The sequence below is a fragment of the Plectropomus leopardus genome, chromosome 13 (assembly GCF_008729295.1).
Source record: "Plectropomus leopardus isolate mb chromosome 13, YSFRI_Pleo_2.0, whole genome shotgun sequence".
Classification (NCBI taxonomy): domain Eukaryota; kingdom Metazoa; phylum Chordata; class Actinopteri; order Perciformes; family Serranidae; genus Plectropomus; species Plectropomus leopardus.
The window spans coordinates 16834115-16850506 of record NC_056475.1 but is presented as its reverse complement, the minus strand read 5'-3'; the positions used below and the strand labels follow the sequence as shown (position 1 = coordinate 16850506).

General features: G+C 40.4%; 1 protein-coding gene across 1 annotated transcript; it reads right to left on the bottom strand.

Moving 5' to 3' along the window:
- Nucleotides 1–354: 354 nt before the first annotated feature.
- Nucleotides 355–16168, bottom strand: ubtd2 (ubiquitin domain containing 2). The gene is made up of 3 exons (XM_042499702.1): nt 15974–16168; nt 11973–12209; nt 355–1784 (listed from the first exon to the last, which is right to left on the bottom strand). Exons 1-3 carry the CDS (start codon nt 16041–16043, stop codon nt 1273–1275), a joined length of 819 nt encoding a protein of 272 aa, XP_042355636.1. The 5' UTR covers nt 16044–16168; the 3' UTR covers nt 355–1272.
- Nucleotides 16169–16392: the final 224 nt, after the last annotated feature.

Here is a 16392-nt window from a genome sequence, read left to right as displayed (position 1 = left end):
TTTTGTAATTATGGCCCCCGTGTAATTTCAAATGATCTCATCTTCTATCTAATCTATATATCTATATATATATAAAAAGACAAAGCAAAAAGCGCTCCATCTGACTTCAACAAAAATGACGTGTGATAAGTGTGATGCGCCACATGTTTTGCAGGTTACAAAATGTACTCTGTCTCATCGAGGTCTTACGGGATCCCATCTTTACAGAACTGCGACTGTTTTATTCTTTTTAGCAATGATTATTAGCCATAATTAATGAGAACGTATTGTGACGTATGGCCATGATTTTTCGATCCGACTCTACATCAAAACTTGAAAATAATCAATGCAAATAATTAGACAGAGATCGAGAAATAGAAACAATGATCAATTTTAATTAAAAACATTCTATTTTTAATCAAAATATGCAACTGTGTTTCTGATGTTCCATCCTTTTGCCACATGGATAAGTGTGGTGTTGTCTTGATCATATATTTACATCCACGCTCACTGGCACACTCGCACGCACGCACGCTTGCACACACTGACTACTTAATGTTTATTACATGATTGTTCTGTGAAGCGGAGTGAAATAAAGCGTTTTAATCCAGCGGCAGTTTGGTAACACATCGTCATGTCGCCAAACTGCAACCTCTATACAAGAGGGAGGACACATCTGTTTACTAACCAGCAACCTTTAGTTACTTAACCCCAGAGTGAGAAAGTATTCTTGATTTGACTCAAATATAATGAAGAATTGTCTGAATAACTGTTGTGATTCTTAAACTATCTTTATTCCTTTCCTTCTGAACTTGTTGAACTCTACTGTAATGTAACTGTATGTATAAATGTATGTATAACCCTGTAACCTCATAAAACGAATTCTGCTGACAAAACCTTGCCAGACAGCAGAACTCAAATGGAAACTGACACACAGAAACATTCGAACATCAGTGTTGCTAAGAAAACCCTTTACGCCATCTGACAAAGTTCTCTTTTTGTGGTTTGGTTTCCATAGGAACAGTTAAAAAGACTTCAAAAAGGTCAAAATTTCAACATGTAAAACCAAAAGGAAGAGTCTTTTTCTCAATTCGAGAGTCCTGTTGCTCCGGCGGACAGCAAACGAAGAGAAGAGAAGAGAAGAGAAGAGAAGAGAAGAGAAGAGAAGAGAAGAGAAGAGAAGAAGAGAAGAGAAGAGAAGAAGAGAAGAAGAGAGTCAACTTTCATTCTTTCTTTCTCCCTTGTTATCCTCCTTTTTCACTGCCCACCTCCAGGTCGCCAGGTTGTGGGGAGTTAATTCTCCACCGGCGTGGGCTCTTGTGGCAGTGCAGACACTCCTTCCACTGCCGCTGGCCCACAGGCCTCTGGTGTGTGTCCTGGCGTTGACACCGGCTCTGGCTGTGGCGGCTGGCTGAGGATGACCTGCACTACATAGTCCCTGGAGATGTTGAGTTGGTCCAAGCGCAGCCTGTCTGTCAGTGGCCGACCTGAGAAAAACCAGCGTTGGGTTGCAGCAGGCACGCCCTCCTGACTATGCAGACGACGCTTCATCATGCCCACTGTGTCCGTGGAACGGACCGCCAGGCGTAGGTCGCGACCCGTGGAGAGCCGAAGCCGAAGCTGGCACTCCCCTCCTGAGCCAGGGTCGCTGGCGCTGCCCGTGGACGGGTCTGCGGCCCCGGAGTCTGGATCTGAACCGTCCGGCTCATCAGAGCGCTCTTCGATCATGTTGACGGGAGGAGAGAGGCAGTAGACTGGCAGCTGGTATCGATTACCCAGTTCATCGTAACATTCAGTCAGAGCTCCTGGAAAAATGGAAAAATGTGTTAACACTATAATATAAATGTTAAGGATTTTTCCACTTTTGTAGAGAAGTATTTTTTACAGTTGGAAAGATAGACTTTTTTTGTGAAACTGGGCTGTCTATACAGTAGACAGAGGCAAGTACTTTTTAAAGTTGGTGCTACATGACCAGAGAAAACAAAGAAAAGGACTGTGGTATTAACTTTTGCTCAAGAGGTTTAATACCTACAACTACTACAGTGCACAGCGCTACACCACAACAATAAGCGCTCCTGCTGGTATATAAATCAATGCATACTTGGCCATGTGACATACTTGTCACAATGGCAGCCGGCTGGTAACAAACAATTTCGTATTACAGTTAAACAGTAAGCTAAAATATGTTCCCGAAGCCATTTGAGCTGAGAATTATGAAATGCAGTGACAGAATCTTGGTTTGCATAGTTTTACGGTTTATCTCAGTTTTTTTAATCTTCATTTTCACTTTGAGGGAAACAGTGTGGCGCCCACTTCCCTTTCCCAAACTTTCACTATTACAGCTAAACAGGGCACTAAAATATGTTCCTGAAAACATATTAGGCGAGAGGCCTGTGCAATAACATTATCTTGGTTTTCATTAGATTAGAACAGCCTCATTTTACCGTTTGATGAGTTTAAGAGACAGAGAGCGAGAGCGGCTAGACTGTATATAGGATGGACAACATGACAGATCCCTCAAAGTGTAACTTTTCAATCTCGATCGCCCCCTGGTGTCTGTCTACAGTATAAGTCATAAAGCCCGTCCCTCCATGTTAGTGAATGGCCAAACTAAGAACTAAAAGTACACGCCAAATAAATTTGATGTTTGTTTTTATAAGTTCCTGTTTAATGAGTAATTAAATTATACAAAAAAGTGATTTCTGTGCACTTGCGTTCAATGGAACTGCTCGCGATTGGTCGGATGGGTGTTCTGACACGAACTCCCCCACTGTTGATATCGCCACTGTGCAGACTTTGGCTCCGAATGACGTAACCAGCGCAAGATGGCAGCAATCGTATCCCAGATATTTTAGCCTCACTTAATAGCAGGGGTAAGCATACAGTCTATGGGCTACACTTTTTGTGTCAATGGAGGCAGCATGGATGATAGGCAATACGAAAATCCGAAAGTACAGACTGTAGTAGCTACACTACCCAAATTGCTATGATACAAAGCTGGTTTGTTTCAACAATTTTAGCCACTACTATAGTGTTCAGCTTCATTGAGAGTCTTGTGGGAACATTTGCCAATGAAAGGTTTAAAAAAAGTCTGTTTCAACCCATTAATGTAAACCACACATTCAAAGTGAAAAGTGAAGTGAGACCTTGCCATGTTAGTTCAGGATTACACTTACTGTAATGTTTAACTGGGAAGTTATAACACAAAACAGTTAACCACTAAAGGGAACATTTCAGGCAAACCCTCCACTTTTCCTTCAATGATTTCCTTTCAAATTAATGGTCTGGATAAGTTGTGTTTTTTGAGTTTGACAACTTTCTGGCAAATTGATGTTGTATTTAAATAACTGTTCTTTTGTATATTTTCATCACTGCATTCATAAAGTGAAAGCCCCATTACTTTTCCATCAAACAAAACAAAAAGCGGACATTCAATACACATTTCCCTGTAGTTAGATGAAATGCAGAAATGAGAACAAAAAACAAAGACTGTGAGGAAAGATAAGTGAAACCAGGAGAAAAGGGAATGTCATGTTCCTGTTGGAGTACTACATTAAAAGACATTTTGTCACTGCTGACCAGCTGTGATTCAGACACAGAGTAAAGTGTTGGTGGAGCGGGGGGAAAAAGATGTAGTGGAGAGGTCACAGTATTCCACAGACAGAAACTTTATACAGTGGTATTCACAGGGGGCATCCCTAAGGGTCCTCAGGGGGATTTCAGACCAGTCTCCATGTTCAATCATTTAATATCAATACTTTTCAAACACCTGGTACTTTTGTGGTAATGCTCGCCTTAGTTCTTTACCCTTAAGAGCAGGGCCGCCCATAAGAGGACAAAAAGGTGAAATTTTCTCAGGCTCAGCCTCTAGAGGGGGCCCCTGGGGACCGGCAAAATTCACGTTTATCTTAAATACAAGCAACAACTATATTTTATTTTAAACCAAATTAATCACCATTTCTAATTAAAACAACAAACATTATAGTCACTGTTACATTGTACGCTGCTGCTAATGGGCCTTCTCTGTCTGTGCAGGCAGTCACTCGGTTGTTATATGGAAGAGTCTACTTGGTCTAGTTCCCCCTTATTTATGTACACATATAGTTCATCACTATGGGGGATTTTAAGTCACTTTTAAAAGTTTGAGAAATAAGCACTACTGGTCAATGTGATGATTGCTGGTGATTAACTGGAGATTGTGTTCACTCTTTGTACTGTGTGATAGTTGTATTTGTTTGATAGTTGTATTTGTCTGTCTGTATTTATTGTTGTAACCTTGTTTTAAGCTGCCCTCTTGGCCAGGTCACTCTTGGAAAAGAGATTTTAAATCTCAGTGAGTGTTTTACCTGGTTAAACATTGTTATTTAGGTAAATGTGCCAGTTTCATAATGAAAATCCCTCTCCTGAAAATGATATTAGTATTTTTTTGTATGGAACCATTGTAAAAACAAAAAAAAACCCACACTGGATCTTTTCAGCAGTATCATATTGGACAGGTCTGCTTTACAGTAAAATACAATTATGAGTAAAATACAACAATAGCTGGTTCCTCCCCATGTTTTGTGTTTTAAATGGTTCTGAAATGATGGTTATGATTTTTTTCTGCAGAGTCTAAAAATAATAACCAAATCATTTAAGACCAGGGGGAAACTTTCCCCACAATTGCAAGACGCCTTCTCAAAAGTCTTCTGTTAACGTTTTAAAGGTCACTGCTCCACTCCTGAGTTGTTCTATGTCTTAAAATGAGGCATGAGCTGCTTGGGAAAGGCAATGAGTTTGTGGTAAGTGAGAGTGAGATGAGTCAGCAGAAACCCACAGGATGTTGCCCTCTGTGCTCTATGACGACTGCTGTGGTCAAGGTAAGGACACCGAGGTAACGCTACGCCTCAGGACAGCGTCAACAGAGTCAACGTAAGAGTGAGAGGCCGAAAGAGAGAGTTTCACTTGCTTTGTTTCTAAAACTGAAATGTGTAGTATTGTAGGTAGAAAGTGTGCAGCACCTGATCACAACAGGACTCACCAAAAACTACTGTGTGAAAAGAACGACAGAAGTTATTTCAACCCCATAACAATTTCTTTCTTTAATACTGCGAAAATAAACTGACATAGGCAAACTCTTTCATCTTAAGCAACCAAATATGCTGACATAGCATCACAGTGACACAACTGGTAAGCTTGCTTTTAAGGTATTAAGGCTCCTCTTGTTATTTGTTCTTTTACTTTCTCTATTTCTGTCTATGTGCATAAGAATCAACCAGTCAATAAAGGTTTATATTTTCTTAACTCAGATTAATTACAAATGTATTGAAGGAACAGTGTGTAGAAATTTGGGTTAATTAATGGCTTCTATTGGTGAGGATTGCAGATTGCAACCAGCTGAACCTTCTGATTATAAGTCCAACAGTGTTTATCCATCAGGAGGTTTTTACAAGGAGCCCAATTATCCTCAAAGGTCTCCTCTTCTCCAAAATAAACGGACTCAGTGATTTAAATCGGTAAGAACACTAAAACTTTTACACATCAGTGTTTCTCTGATGCCATTTGGCATGTATTAGCTAGACCAGCACCTTCTATGTGTGTTCCCCTTTTTTCCCTCGTAACTTAAGATCCAGACATTCACAAGGTTTCTACCGAGAGCTGAATCACCCCAGAGGTCTCTTCCTCTGAAACACAAAATAGACTTGGTAATGCAAACGAGTAAAGGCACTAAATTAAGAAGTTTAACCTTTAAAAATATCAGTGTTTCTCTGACACTTGTCATTGAGGGGCAGCCATCTAAGTTAGCCGATATGGAAACACAAATGACTCTACCTAGAGCCAGTGTTTGGTTTGTCCATTTGGGGCGACTATAGAAACACACTGGGGTTCAATATGGTGAACTCCGTACATGAGGACCCTCTCTGTATGTGGATATGAATGGTTCATTCTAAAGTATTAAAACACAATTCTTATTTTCAGTTGATTGTACACTAAAAAAAAAACACACTTTTTATTTTATGTTCCATTTCTGCCAATATATCCCCCTGGATCCTACACACTGGACCTTTAACGTTTAAATTAAATCACATTTACTTATCCCATTTTTGTAGTCAAAATAATGTGAAGATGTTTTTCAATGTTTTGTTAGTTTTTTGTTTAAAAAAAATAAATAAAAATATGGACTTTAAAAATCCTTTCGTGCAATAATTAGATAGCCTGTAGAAGCTGTCACAGCAGACGTCACAAAAGCCAATATAAATACAAAATACATGTTACACATGGTTCACTGACAGTCTATAAACATGATTTGGAGACAAGCCTCTATGCCTGTGTATATGACTTGCTTTTTTCCTCTCCAGTTGGCTCCACCTTGGCGTTTATCCTTTAGCTGCAGAATGCTAATGGATTCCAGGTGGTGCTAATGCCTTTCATTAAACAAGAGTTTAAATTGAAAAACCACCCTGTGAGGGGAGATCAGCCTCGCACCGAATTTAAGAGATTCAATTTTATGATCATAGCAATAAAACATTTGTATACATGAAAAATGCTTTGTTGATGCAGTGCTGTTTTGCATGGCCACCCAAAAAAATAGTTTAATTGTTTATGGCTAAAAATATGAGGCCTATAAAGATGTGAATCAGTGAAAATGACGTTTTCATTTGTTGCAGGTCGGACGTAATCCAACATGTTGACCAACAGCTGATGTAAGAATGATGTAAGAAGTTCTGCCTCACAGTATCACTTTTGAAAGACCGCAGATCAAGTTGGTCTCCAATATAATTACACACACTGAAAAAGGAGCCCATTAACTGATGAATCTCTAATGATTGAAAAGTCTCCATTATGAATGCAGTGGGAGTTTAAAAAAAAACAGCCCGTAATACTGAGCTTCATTTCCTGAATGGCCACAACAAAGTCTGCACTATATGTGTCAGTACAGTAATGGATGTAATTTAAGCTTTTAAAAGAAATTGGAGCATCACTGACTGCTTATAGAAAGCCGCTATTTAACTGACTAGTCCGACAGTGACAACATTTTTCACCATGCTCCAGAAATGTCAAAAAAAACCCAAAAAACTGTTGGATAGACTGCCACAAAACTTAATTAAAACAGAAATTCAGTCCCCAGAGGATGAAACCAACCAACTTTGGAGATCAGCTGACTTTCCTTCTAGTTTTCACCATATGGACATCAAATTTATGGTTTTGAGAAACTTCTCAATTATTTAATGAACTGTAATGACATTTTAAAACTTGATACATTTATATATTAATTTACCCCTCAGGATGAAATGTTACTCCTTTGTTATTCTGACTTTTCTTCTGGCACAAAAAGTAAAAAATATTATTCTTCGTCAGCCTCAGCTGTACTTTGTGTTTAGTGCTAATTAGCAAAGCAAACATCTAAACTAAGATTTTGACCATGGTTAACACCGCACCAATCAAACACCAGCATGTCAGCCTTGCAATTGTGAGCATGTTTGCGTGCTGTGCTTTAAGATCCAAGCACCACTATGTCCAAGTCTGCGTTCATGTGGTGTCGGAATAATCGTAACTATGGGTTCTCAACTGGGAGGATTCACATGAACACCCCCTAAAGTTGGAACAACAACTAGAAAAGTAGGCAAAACTTTTGGTCCAGCAGTTGCTGGGTTAGCGTTATACATGCAAAAACAATGCCAATTCAAGTAAATGATTAGTTGGTGGTTAAGTTTTTATTAATTCACATACTGCATGTTAAATTTTGCTCACGTTATTTGTAATATGGTATTAAGACCTAGATTAGTCAGAAAAGCTAGTTATTAGCATTTTTCAGGTGAAGCAATATTTTAATGTAAGGGATGTACTGGTGCAGCAACAAATCTGGAAAATAATCACTTTATCATATAAAGTTTCAATTTGTTATTAACGCGATGTTTAAATGCTTGTAACAACTAATTCCAACACATCTTCTCTGAAGCATCCATGATGTTTCCACAATGCAACTTAAAGCTCACGCCAAAGTCAGACAAAACCTCCCAACTTGGGAAATGAAACCATCTAAGAAGAATGTGAGTGCAGCATATGTACCAAATTGAAACTGAAATCGCAAATGCAAGAAAGACAGTAATACAAAGGCATAAAGTTGTGAGTAATAAAATATTTAAGTGACCTGGCTGCTCTTTGTACTGGTGTGCTGGATTAGTGAAACAGTGACATCAGGCCTGGGGAATCCACAGCTGCAGCCCAGCAGGATCTGATCTGACCTGGCCGAACTACCAAACTGAACGGAGCAGGACGAGACACTGACTATGTTTGCATGCATGAAAAGCCTTTCTGTTGGTAATTTTATTCAGGTAGAGCTGACCTTGAGATTTAGATTCCCTGTTGGCCTACTGACAGAATAATTCTGTGCACCCCTGGTTTCCTGCAGAGGAGTTCACCTATGAGCTGCACGCTGCCATCCAACCCCTCAGAAATAAACTGCCTTTGATAAGAATACACAATAGAATACACAATACAAAAACAATAAGAATACACAATACAAAAACACAAAAAAAACACAAAAAACACAATACCCATGACGCTATGCCAGTGGGTTGAGGGATTACAGGTATAAAGTCCATGAATTTGTTTGATATCAGATCGAGCCAGTCATCTCAGCCTGTTTTAACTACAGCTGCAATTATAAACATTTTTTTACATTATCAATGAATGTTCCCATTATTTTGCTGATTAACTGATTAATTGTTTTGTCTACAAAATGTCAGAAAATGGTGATACACGCTCAGTGTTATTTCTCAGGGCCCTTGGTGATGTTGTCAAATGGTATATTTAATCTGACCAACAGTCCAAAACTAAAAACGATGCCATCATCATAATGAATGACAAAAGCCTGAAAATTCTCAAATCTGAGGAGCATTACACTGGCAAATGTTGCATTTTTGCTTAAAAAACGACTAAAAGGGGGCACCCAGTAGTTCACCTGGTAAAGCGGAAGCCCCATGTACAGCGGCTTTGTCCTCACTGCAGCGGCCGCATACTCAACTCCATCCTGCAGCCCTCTACTGAATTGTCGTTGCCCCACCCTTATCGCTCGCACTGTCCTATCACAGGGTGCCCTGTAGTTCGGGGGATAGAGCGGGCTCCCTGTGTACAGAGGCTGTGTCCTGCCGCAGCAGCCGCAGGTTCAATGCCTGCCTCGGCCCTTTGTTGCTGCACCTCTCTCTCGCCCTGTTTCATGCTTAAACTGTCCTATAGAAAAAGAATCTTAAACTGTCCTATCATAATAAAGACAAAAGACCCCCAAAAATCTTAAAATGAATAAATAATGAAAAAAAAAAAACAATTAACAAAATAGCTAACAAAATAGTTGCCGATGCATTTTTGGTCAATCAGTTGACTGAATGTTGCAGCTCTAGTTTTGACACAACGAGAATTATACTCAATGAGTTTATGTTGTTTACTTTCAGCGATTGGGCTCAGAGGCAGGTGAAACTGAAAAAAACCCCACGTCTGGACTCCTACATGAAAGTCTGGTAAGACAAGTCAAACCAAGAATGCCATCATCGGGACAAAAATACATCACCATCCAAAACTCACCATGACAACAATTTAACAAGAAAGAGGCAACCTTTTCTTCCCACAGTTGAGGTAATATGACTCTGAGGTGATATGAATTAGGAATCGAGGGAATGACTCACATCCACAAATAGACACACTGCACACGCAGCTGATTATACTGTGTGGAGTTGTTGGGATTCCTGAATCTGAGCCAATTTCATCGATTTATTCTATACAAATGCTCTACGGAAAGTTTTAGAGGATGCACTATCTTCATACCAACGTGAGTGATTACTTCATTTAATCCTACTTTCAGAAGACTGAAGACACGGCCCTTGTAATTTATTATTTATTGACTCCTCATGCAGTATATACCCCCTAATAGCTAAAGTCTAAACATTACAATGCGGTCATTGAGATACACTAAGAGGTTCAGCATCTGTAACTCCACTTAACTGCAGGCTGAATACTGTAAATGGCTGTTGCTGCTTGGAATCATTAAACACTCAGTTATTGTGCACAGAAGACACTCGCCCAAACAGAAATGAAAAGTCATGTGTGGCTAAGTTTGCTCCCTGTTTCTGAAACTTCAACATTAGAGGACAAGATACTTCCTGGGGAGGCGTTCTTACATCCTTGAGCTCTGTTGATGTAACATATAAATATCTGAGAGCTGATATTCAGTGCCTGACACCCCCCCAGTGTTCACGGCTGCTGTCTGGTGGCAGGACTGCATGTCATGGCCTTGCAAAGCTATTTCACTGTTTTTGCTTTTCAATCGGAAACTTGAACTTAGAAACTTGAATATATCTGACACAAGACATTGTCTGTGCAGCTGCAGCATCATGCTTCATTTTCTATCTACATCCAGATCTAAGAGTTATGAATGATATTTTCTAGTATGTTCTATATGTTAAAGCCATAATGTGTTTGTTTTTGAAATCCTTATCTAAAATACTAGATGACTTTATGTATGCATGCAGTTCTGACATTGAACACAGGGTGGAGCATTAATGAAGGGGGCGGATATAGCTGAGCTCCAGGTGATGAGGAGTGTGGAACAGGAAACAGTTTTTGACTGCGTCAGCATCGAAGTGTGTCAGCTTGGCGTGCTCGAGTCTGAATGACAAATGGACATTGCTGCAATCTATTGCTGCCATGGTGAGCATGTGTATGTTAAACTATGAATAAATTTTATTTGCCAAATCCAAAGATATACAGCACACCGAATGGACACTGGTTTATTTTTAGCCCAGGACACACGTCTGAAACAAGTTCACCCTGTTTGCTCCTCAATAGCTTGTTTAGGCATATTAATATTGTTAAAGGTCACTATACACTAATTGTCTTTTACTATTTTGCAGTTAGTCTACATCCACACTACTTTACTGTTTTTACCCCAAAGGATTTTAGAATGTCTTTACTGATTAAACCTCACATGTATACATCAAAATGTTCCAAAGATTTAATTTTTTTTTCTCTTTAGGCTTTCTGAGTTGTTCCTGGAGCTCAATTAATCTGCCGATTATTTTCTTGATTCATAGTTTTGTCTTTAGAAATCTTAAAAAGAAAATGATGTCTTTATTACTTTTGTTAATGCACTATCTTCATATTACATTTGCACATCTACCAATAATTTCTTCATTTGCATATATTTGCTAATGTTTTGTGCATTTATTATTATTATTATTCTCTTCGTCTTCAATATTGTTTTGTCTGATCATGTCTGTCAAAGAAATGCATCAATTTATTTCTTTTAGGAAGCTTGAACTGACAAATGTTTGGCATTTTTGTTCAAGTAAATGACTAAATATATTATTTCGCTATTGAAATCCTTTCATGCGTGGACTTATAATTAACTCCACCAGTGGGTTTTCTTTGTATTATTGCAGAATGCACAATCCCGAAATGTCCATGCAGCAACAATAAAAAAGATTACAATCGGAGTGCTGTCCTGATTTTGACTGCATTGTTATTGAAATACTTGAAATAATTAACTTTCTGTTAATTGTCCAGGCGATTAATTGCTGTAGCTCTACTTAAACAGCACTCTGTGTTAGGGAGTTTTGATAATGCATATTGACTGTTTTGAGTATACTTAGTTTTGTAGCAACTATAAATACACAAACCTGCTTTGAATTGGTTGCACTCATCTTAAGTTTCAGTCCCTTGCTTGGATTCTCTTAAAATGCACTCTTGTCTCTTCCTGAAGTTCAGTTAAACATTCATACACATGAAACCTGGCAAAAAACAAGATCTGCAGAAGAGAGAACTTCACACTGTAAAGAAATTCTCTGCAGCTGAGCTCCTCAGTATCTCGAGATAACTTGGACAGAGGGAGTTGAAATTCTTCAGGAAGTAATCATCGACAGCAATGTCCTACATAAAGTACAACAGTGGGATTTCATGGGGAGTAACAACAAACACTACAAGGTATCTGCTACGTCTACCACTGTGGAAATGTGTGTTACCGTGCGGCAGTGTGATGCTGGCCCCGTCGAGGATGGCCTGAGCCAGCAGGTGGTCATTGCTCTCAAAGGCGCTGGCCGCAGCCCGCAGCGCATCCCAGATCTCCTTCCGGCCCTCAAATGCTGGCGCCGTATCCCAGAACTCATCTCTCTTGCTGCGCAGCTGGCCTTCAGTCATCGGGTAGTCACTTTTCCATTTAGGCCGCTCTCTCTTCAGGGGCTGGTTACGCCCTAGAGCCACTGGGAGGGAGGATGAGAAAGGGGAGAAGAGAAATGGAGACAGGAGGAAAACAGGAGGGTGGGAGGGGAGATAAAGGGAAAGATAGAAAAGGATACACAGAGTGTGAGGGTGAGGGTGGGGTAAATTGAAGGATGTGAGGAAAGAAAGAAAAGTGGGTATAGACAGAGGACGAATTAAGAAGAAGAAGAAGAGATAATCAAGATGAGAAAAACAGAAAGAAATGGGGAAGTTGTGAAAAGAAAGCAGGCAGATGTGGAGTGGAAGATGACAGTCAGAGAGAGCGAGACAACGGGGGAATACATAGGAGGGGAAATGAGAAATAGGGATGGAGAGTAGGGGAGAAAGAGGGAATAAGAAGCGTTAGGATTTATCTGAAACAAAGCACCAGGCTTTTAAGATTGCTCAAGTATACAACTAAGCTCCGATGACAGATTAAACATGAGCGTACACCGTCATGTACATGGACAAAACACACTCACACCGAGCAGAACTGAAGCTAGAAGTATTGAGTTACTAAACCCAGTTACAAGGTTAGGGTTATAGCATCTAACAGTGCTCCATCTGCAGCAGACTGGCTGATGAATAACACCATCTGGATCAACACCGAAGGGGACGACAGGTACGGGACAGGGTGTGTGAGTGTGTGTGTGTGCGTGCGTGCGCAACACAGAGACAGAGGAGAAGAGGAGAGGATGACGGATCAAGGTATTGAGTTACGCCTGCTGCTGGTACACATGTACTCTGATGATCACATGGCACAGTCTGATAACACCAACCTTCAACCGACTGTTTGTAGTAAATAAGCGCTCTAACTGACAGACTGTTTACGCTTACTTTGACTTTTTCCCTCTTCAAGACTTACACACTGTTAGAAGAGTAAACTGCTGTTAAATGGCAGATTATGGCACGTAATCGAGGGACGGAGGGTAGATAAGGTTCTTGGTTTGACAAAAATAAGATACAACTTTTGCTGTGCCTGTAGCGAAATTTAAATATCTAGCTCAAACAGATAACATATATAAACATCAGTAACCACGCGTGGTTATGTAAAACAGCTCATATTGACTCAAACAAAGACAGAATGTCCTTTAAAATAACAGTATAGCATGCAGTTCAGTCGTAGAGATCTGCCAGAAATACCTGCCTGAATTCATGTGTATGTTCTTGTATGCTTACAATCATACTTCAACATTAGCCTACTTTCCAGCTCATCTGCTTATTATCTACTAATTTGCCAGTATTTCAGTGTTTCTCAGAAATCCTCTGGGCTGTATGTGGGCCAGTATGTGAAAAGAATTGTATAATAAAATATCACAATACTTGAACTAGCTAAACCTAGTTATGACACCTGCGGATAAATTTACATGTGTTTGGGTCTAATTGCCTTGTCTCTGTCTTCATCAACCAGGGTGTCGAGTAACAGCTGCTTGTCTGCATCTGTTTTAACACTGCATAGCTTCTTGTTACTACACTCACTCCTTCGCAGATAAAAGGGATCTCTGAGACCTGTTTATGTGACATCTTAACGGCCAGGAAGTCTGAGATGGTCGAAGTCGACAAGATGTGGAGGCAAAAAGGAAGACATTAAGGTAACCAGACTATATCTCAGTATCTCTAAGTTGTCAGTCCCCACCCCTGAACCCAACTCTATCTCTGTATCTGTTACACTAACTCACTGGCCAGAAGTGGAATCCCTCCTGAAACCAGACGAGCAGGAAACTACAGTACAAAGTCATCGACTGCACGTCAGCTTGATAAAAATCTTTAAAGGGGCCTTGTGGTTAAGATCTAAACAAAACATTACTGGTTCAGTTCCTGTCTGCCATCTTCCAGATTTGGGAGCAAGTCATTTTGCAAGTCTCAAGTCTTTGCACTCCAGTCCTTAGTAAAATCCCCAGTCTTAAACTTTGAGATCGAGTCCTAAGCAAGTTATTGTGCTCTTCACCAAATGTCATGCCATTTTGACAAGAGCAATAATATCATAGTCACAAAAATCATGAATGCTTTTTAGAATTTGTTACAAGTTTGTTATAAAGTTACTTGGCTGTTAAGCTAATATTCGCTTAGCATCATCTAGCAAACTATGTCAATATTAGCCTTGACTTACTGTGTTTTTGTGCATTTTCAAAAGTCATATGAAATGGGAGGTTGTTGTGGCCACTGTAGTATTCAACTTGCACTTTTTCAAACTTTTGTTGTTGACCTCCCATAGTTTTTGTACTTGCACTAAGCTATCCTCTCCCAAATGGTACGCAGTAGCAGTAAAAACATTAGTTCAACGTGGTTCTCTCCTGTAACTTGACTGGATGCTGTTGGATTGACTCAGACAAAGTGGATCTGGGAAATTAAGTGTTGACTTGTTGGTAAAGAATAATTTTAGGTGATTCTGGAAATGAAGAGAAATCAATCCATTCGTGGTACAACTTTTAAATCCTGTTTGATGGTGGTGAAAAAAAACTTTGTATTTTCATTTCAAAAAGCAAGTCCAAGTGAAGTCTTATGTCGCTGGTGTCTAAGCTAAGTTACAGGTCTTTTTGATTTTGTCAAGTTGCATCTTAAGTCATCAAATTTGTGACTCAAGTCGACACCTCTGCCATCTACTGGACATTGCTCGTGTCTCATTGAAAATGACTGGCATTCTGGTAAAACATTCAAAAATGTATTTTTTGGGGTGTATCGTGGTTTATAAACTTAGGCACTGCATGCAATACTGTTTAATGCTCAGTAAATACAATAAACCAGTAAACTACAGTGCATAGTTGTTGACTGCACCCCAGCTTGAAAAAAATTCTCTGTAGAAAATGCCTTGTGGTTCAGATCTAAATGCAACATTGCCAGTTAAATTTAAGCTGAGGGCACATTTGCATGTCATAGCCATCTCTGACTTCAACCTATTGGACCTAGGACAACACTGTGTTTGCACCAGTATACCACCAGATTTGATGCATCCTTTGGTGGTTTTTAACCAGTCATCCATGTTATTGCATCACCAGAAAATAACTAAAAGTAAAACGTATAAAATAGTTTTTAGGGTGTATCATGCTTCATAACCACGGGCACTGCATGCAATACAGTTTATTGCACAATAAATGCAATACACCCAAACAGTTTCAGTTTGCTGTGTCTGGTTCTGCTCTGTTCTGCTCACAGTTTGGTGCCGACTGCTCTCGGGCCTTGCAGTTAAAACACACTTCCTTTATCATAACGCTGAAGCACCCTTTAAGTTTTGACACCTCCTCCTCCTCCTCTTTTCTCCCCAACACTTACCAGCACTAAACATGCCCCAACACCTCACTCATACAAAATAAAAAGAAACAGTAATCCTACGTGCAGCTTGCGTTAAGATAACAGTGAGCAGCCAGCGAGTCTGGACATAATTAAAATCAGACTGTATCACTCCCTTGCATGCCATTGCCGTCTGTGACCCATATTTGTTATGCAGAAAAGCTAGCAAGCTAACTAGGCTACATTTGTAGCCGGCTAGCTGAGTCAAAAAACCAAAGAACAAAGGGAGGCAGCGTCGCTCAGTAAATATCCCCCAGTTTATAAAGTAGCGAAGAGGCGGCATTTCTCGGCTCCAATGCCCGCTGTGTGGAGCGAGAGACCCGGGAGGGCTGCCGTGTCTGTCTCCGGCTCTGTCTGGCTCGGGTATAAAGGAAGGGACCTCCATCCAGGACAACATGCAGAAAGCCTACAGGAAGCCCCCTAAATACAAAGCCAAGCTGGTACGCGCTAAAAGACGCTGATAAGCCTTGTAAGTTACCTCCAGTGCCGTCCGAGTTCTCGTTTAAGCTGCCCGAAGAGTCGTGGTGGCTCCCGACACAGCCACCCATGGATGTTTCGGCAGAGCAGCCCGGGCTAGGTAGCTCACCCCCCGGCCCACAGCTAGAGCTACATCTACTAGCCCCTCTCTCTCGGTTTTCTCTCTCCCCCCTCCCCTTCCCTTCCCTTCTCTCCTCGTTCCCTCGCGCCCTCCCTTTCCTCTTTCCTTCCTCCCTCCCCTCTTCCCCTCAGCATTGGCGGGGCGCAGCAGCAGGCATCCTCCTCTTCTTCTTCTTCATCTGCGGGGAAGGCGGAGGAAGAAAGACAAATACAAGGTGACCGAGAGAGGAGTAAAGGAGAGGGGAAGAAACAGAACAAAGGAGACGAAAAAGAAAAAGAAAGAAAAAGGATGAGTTCTTT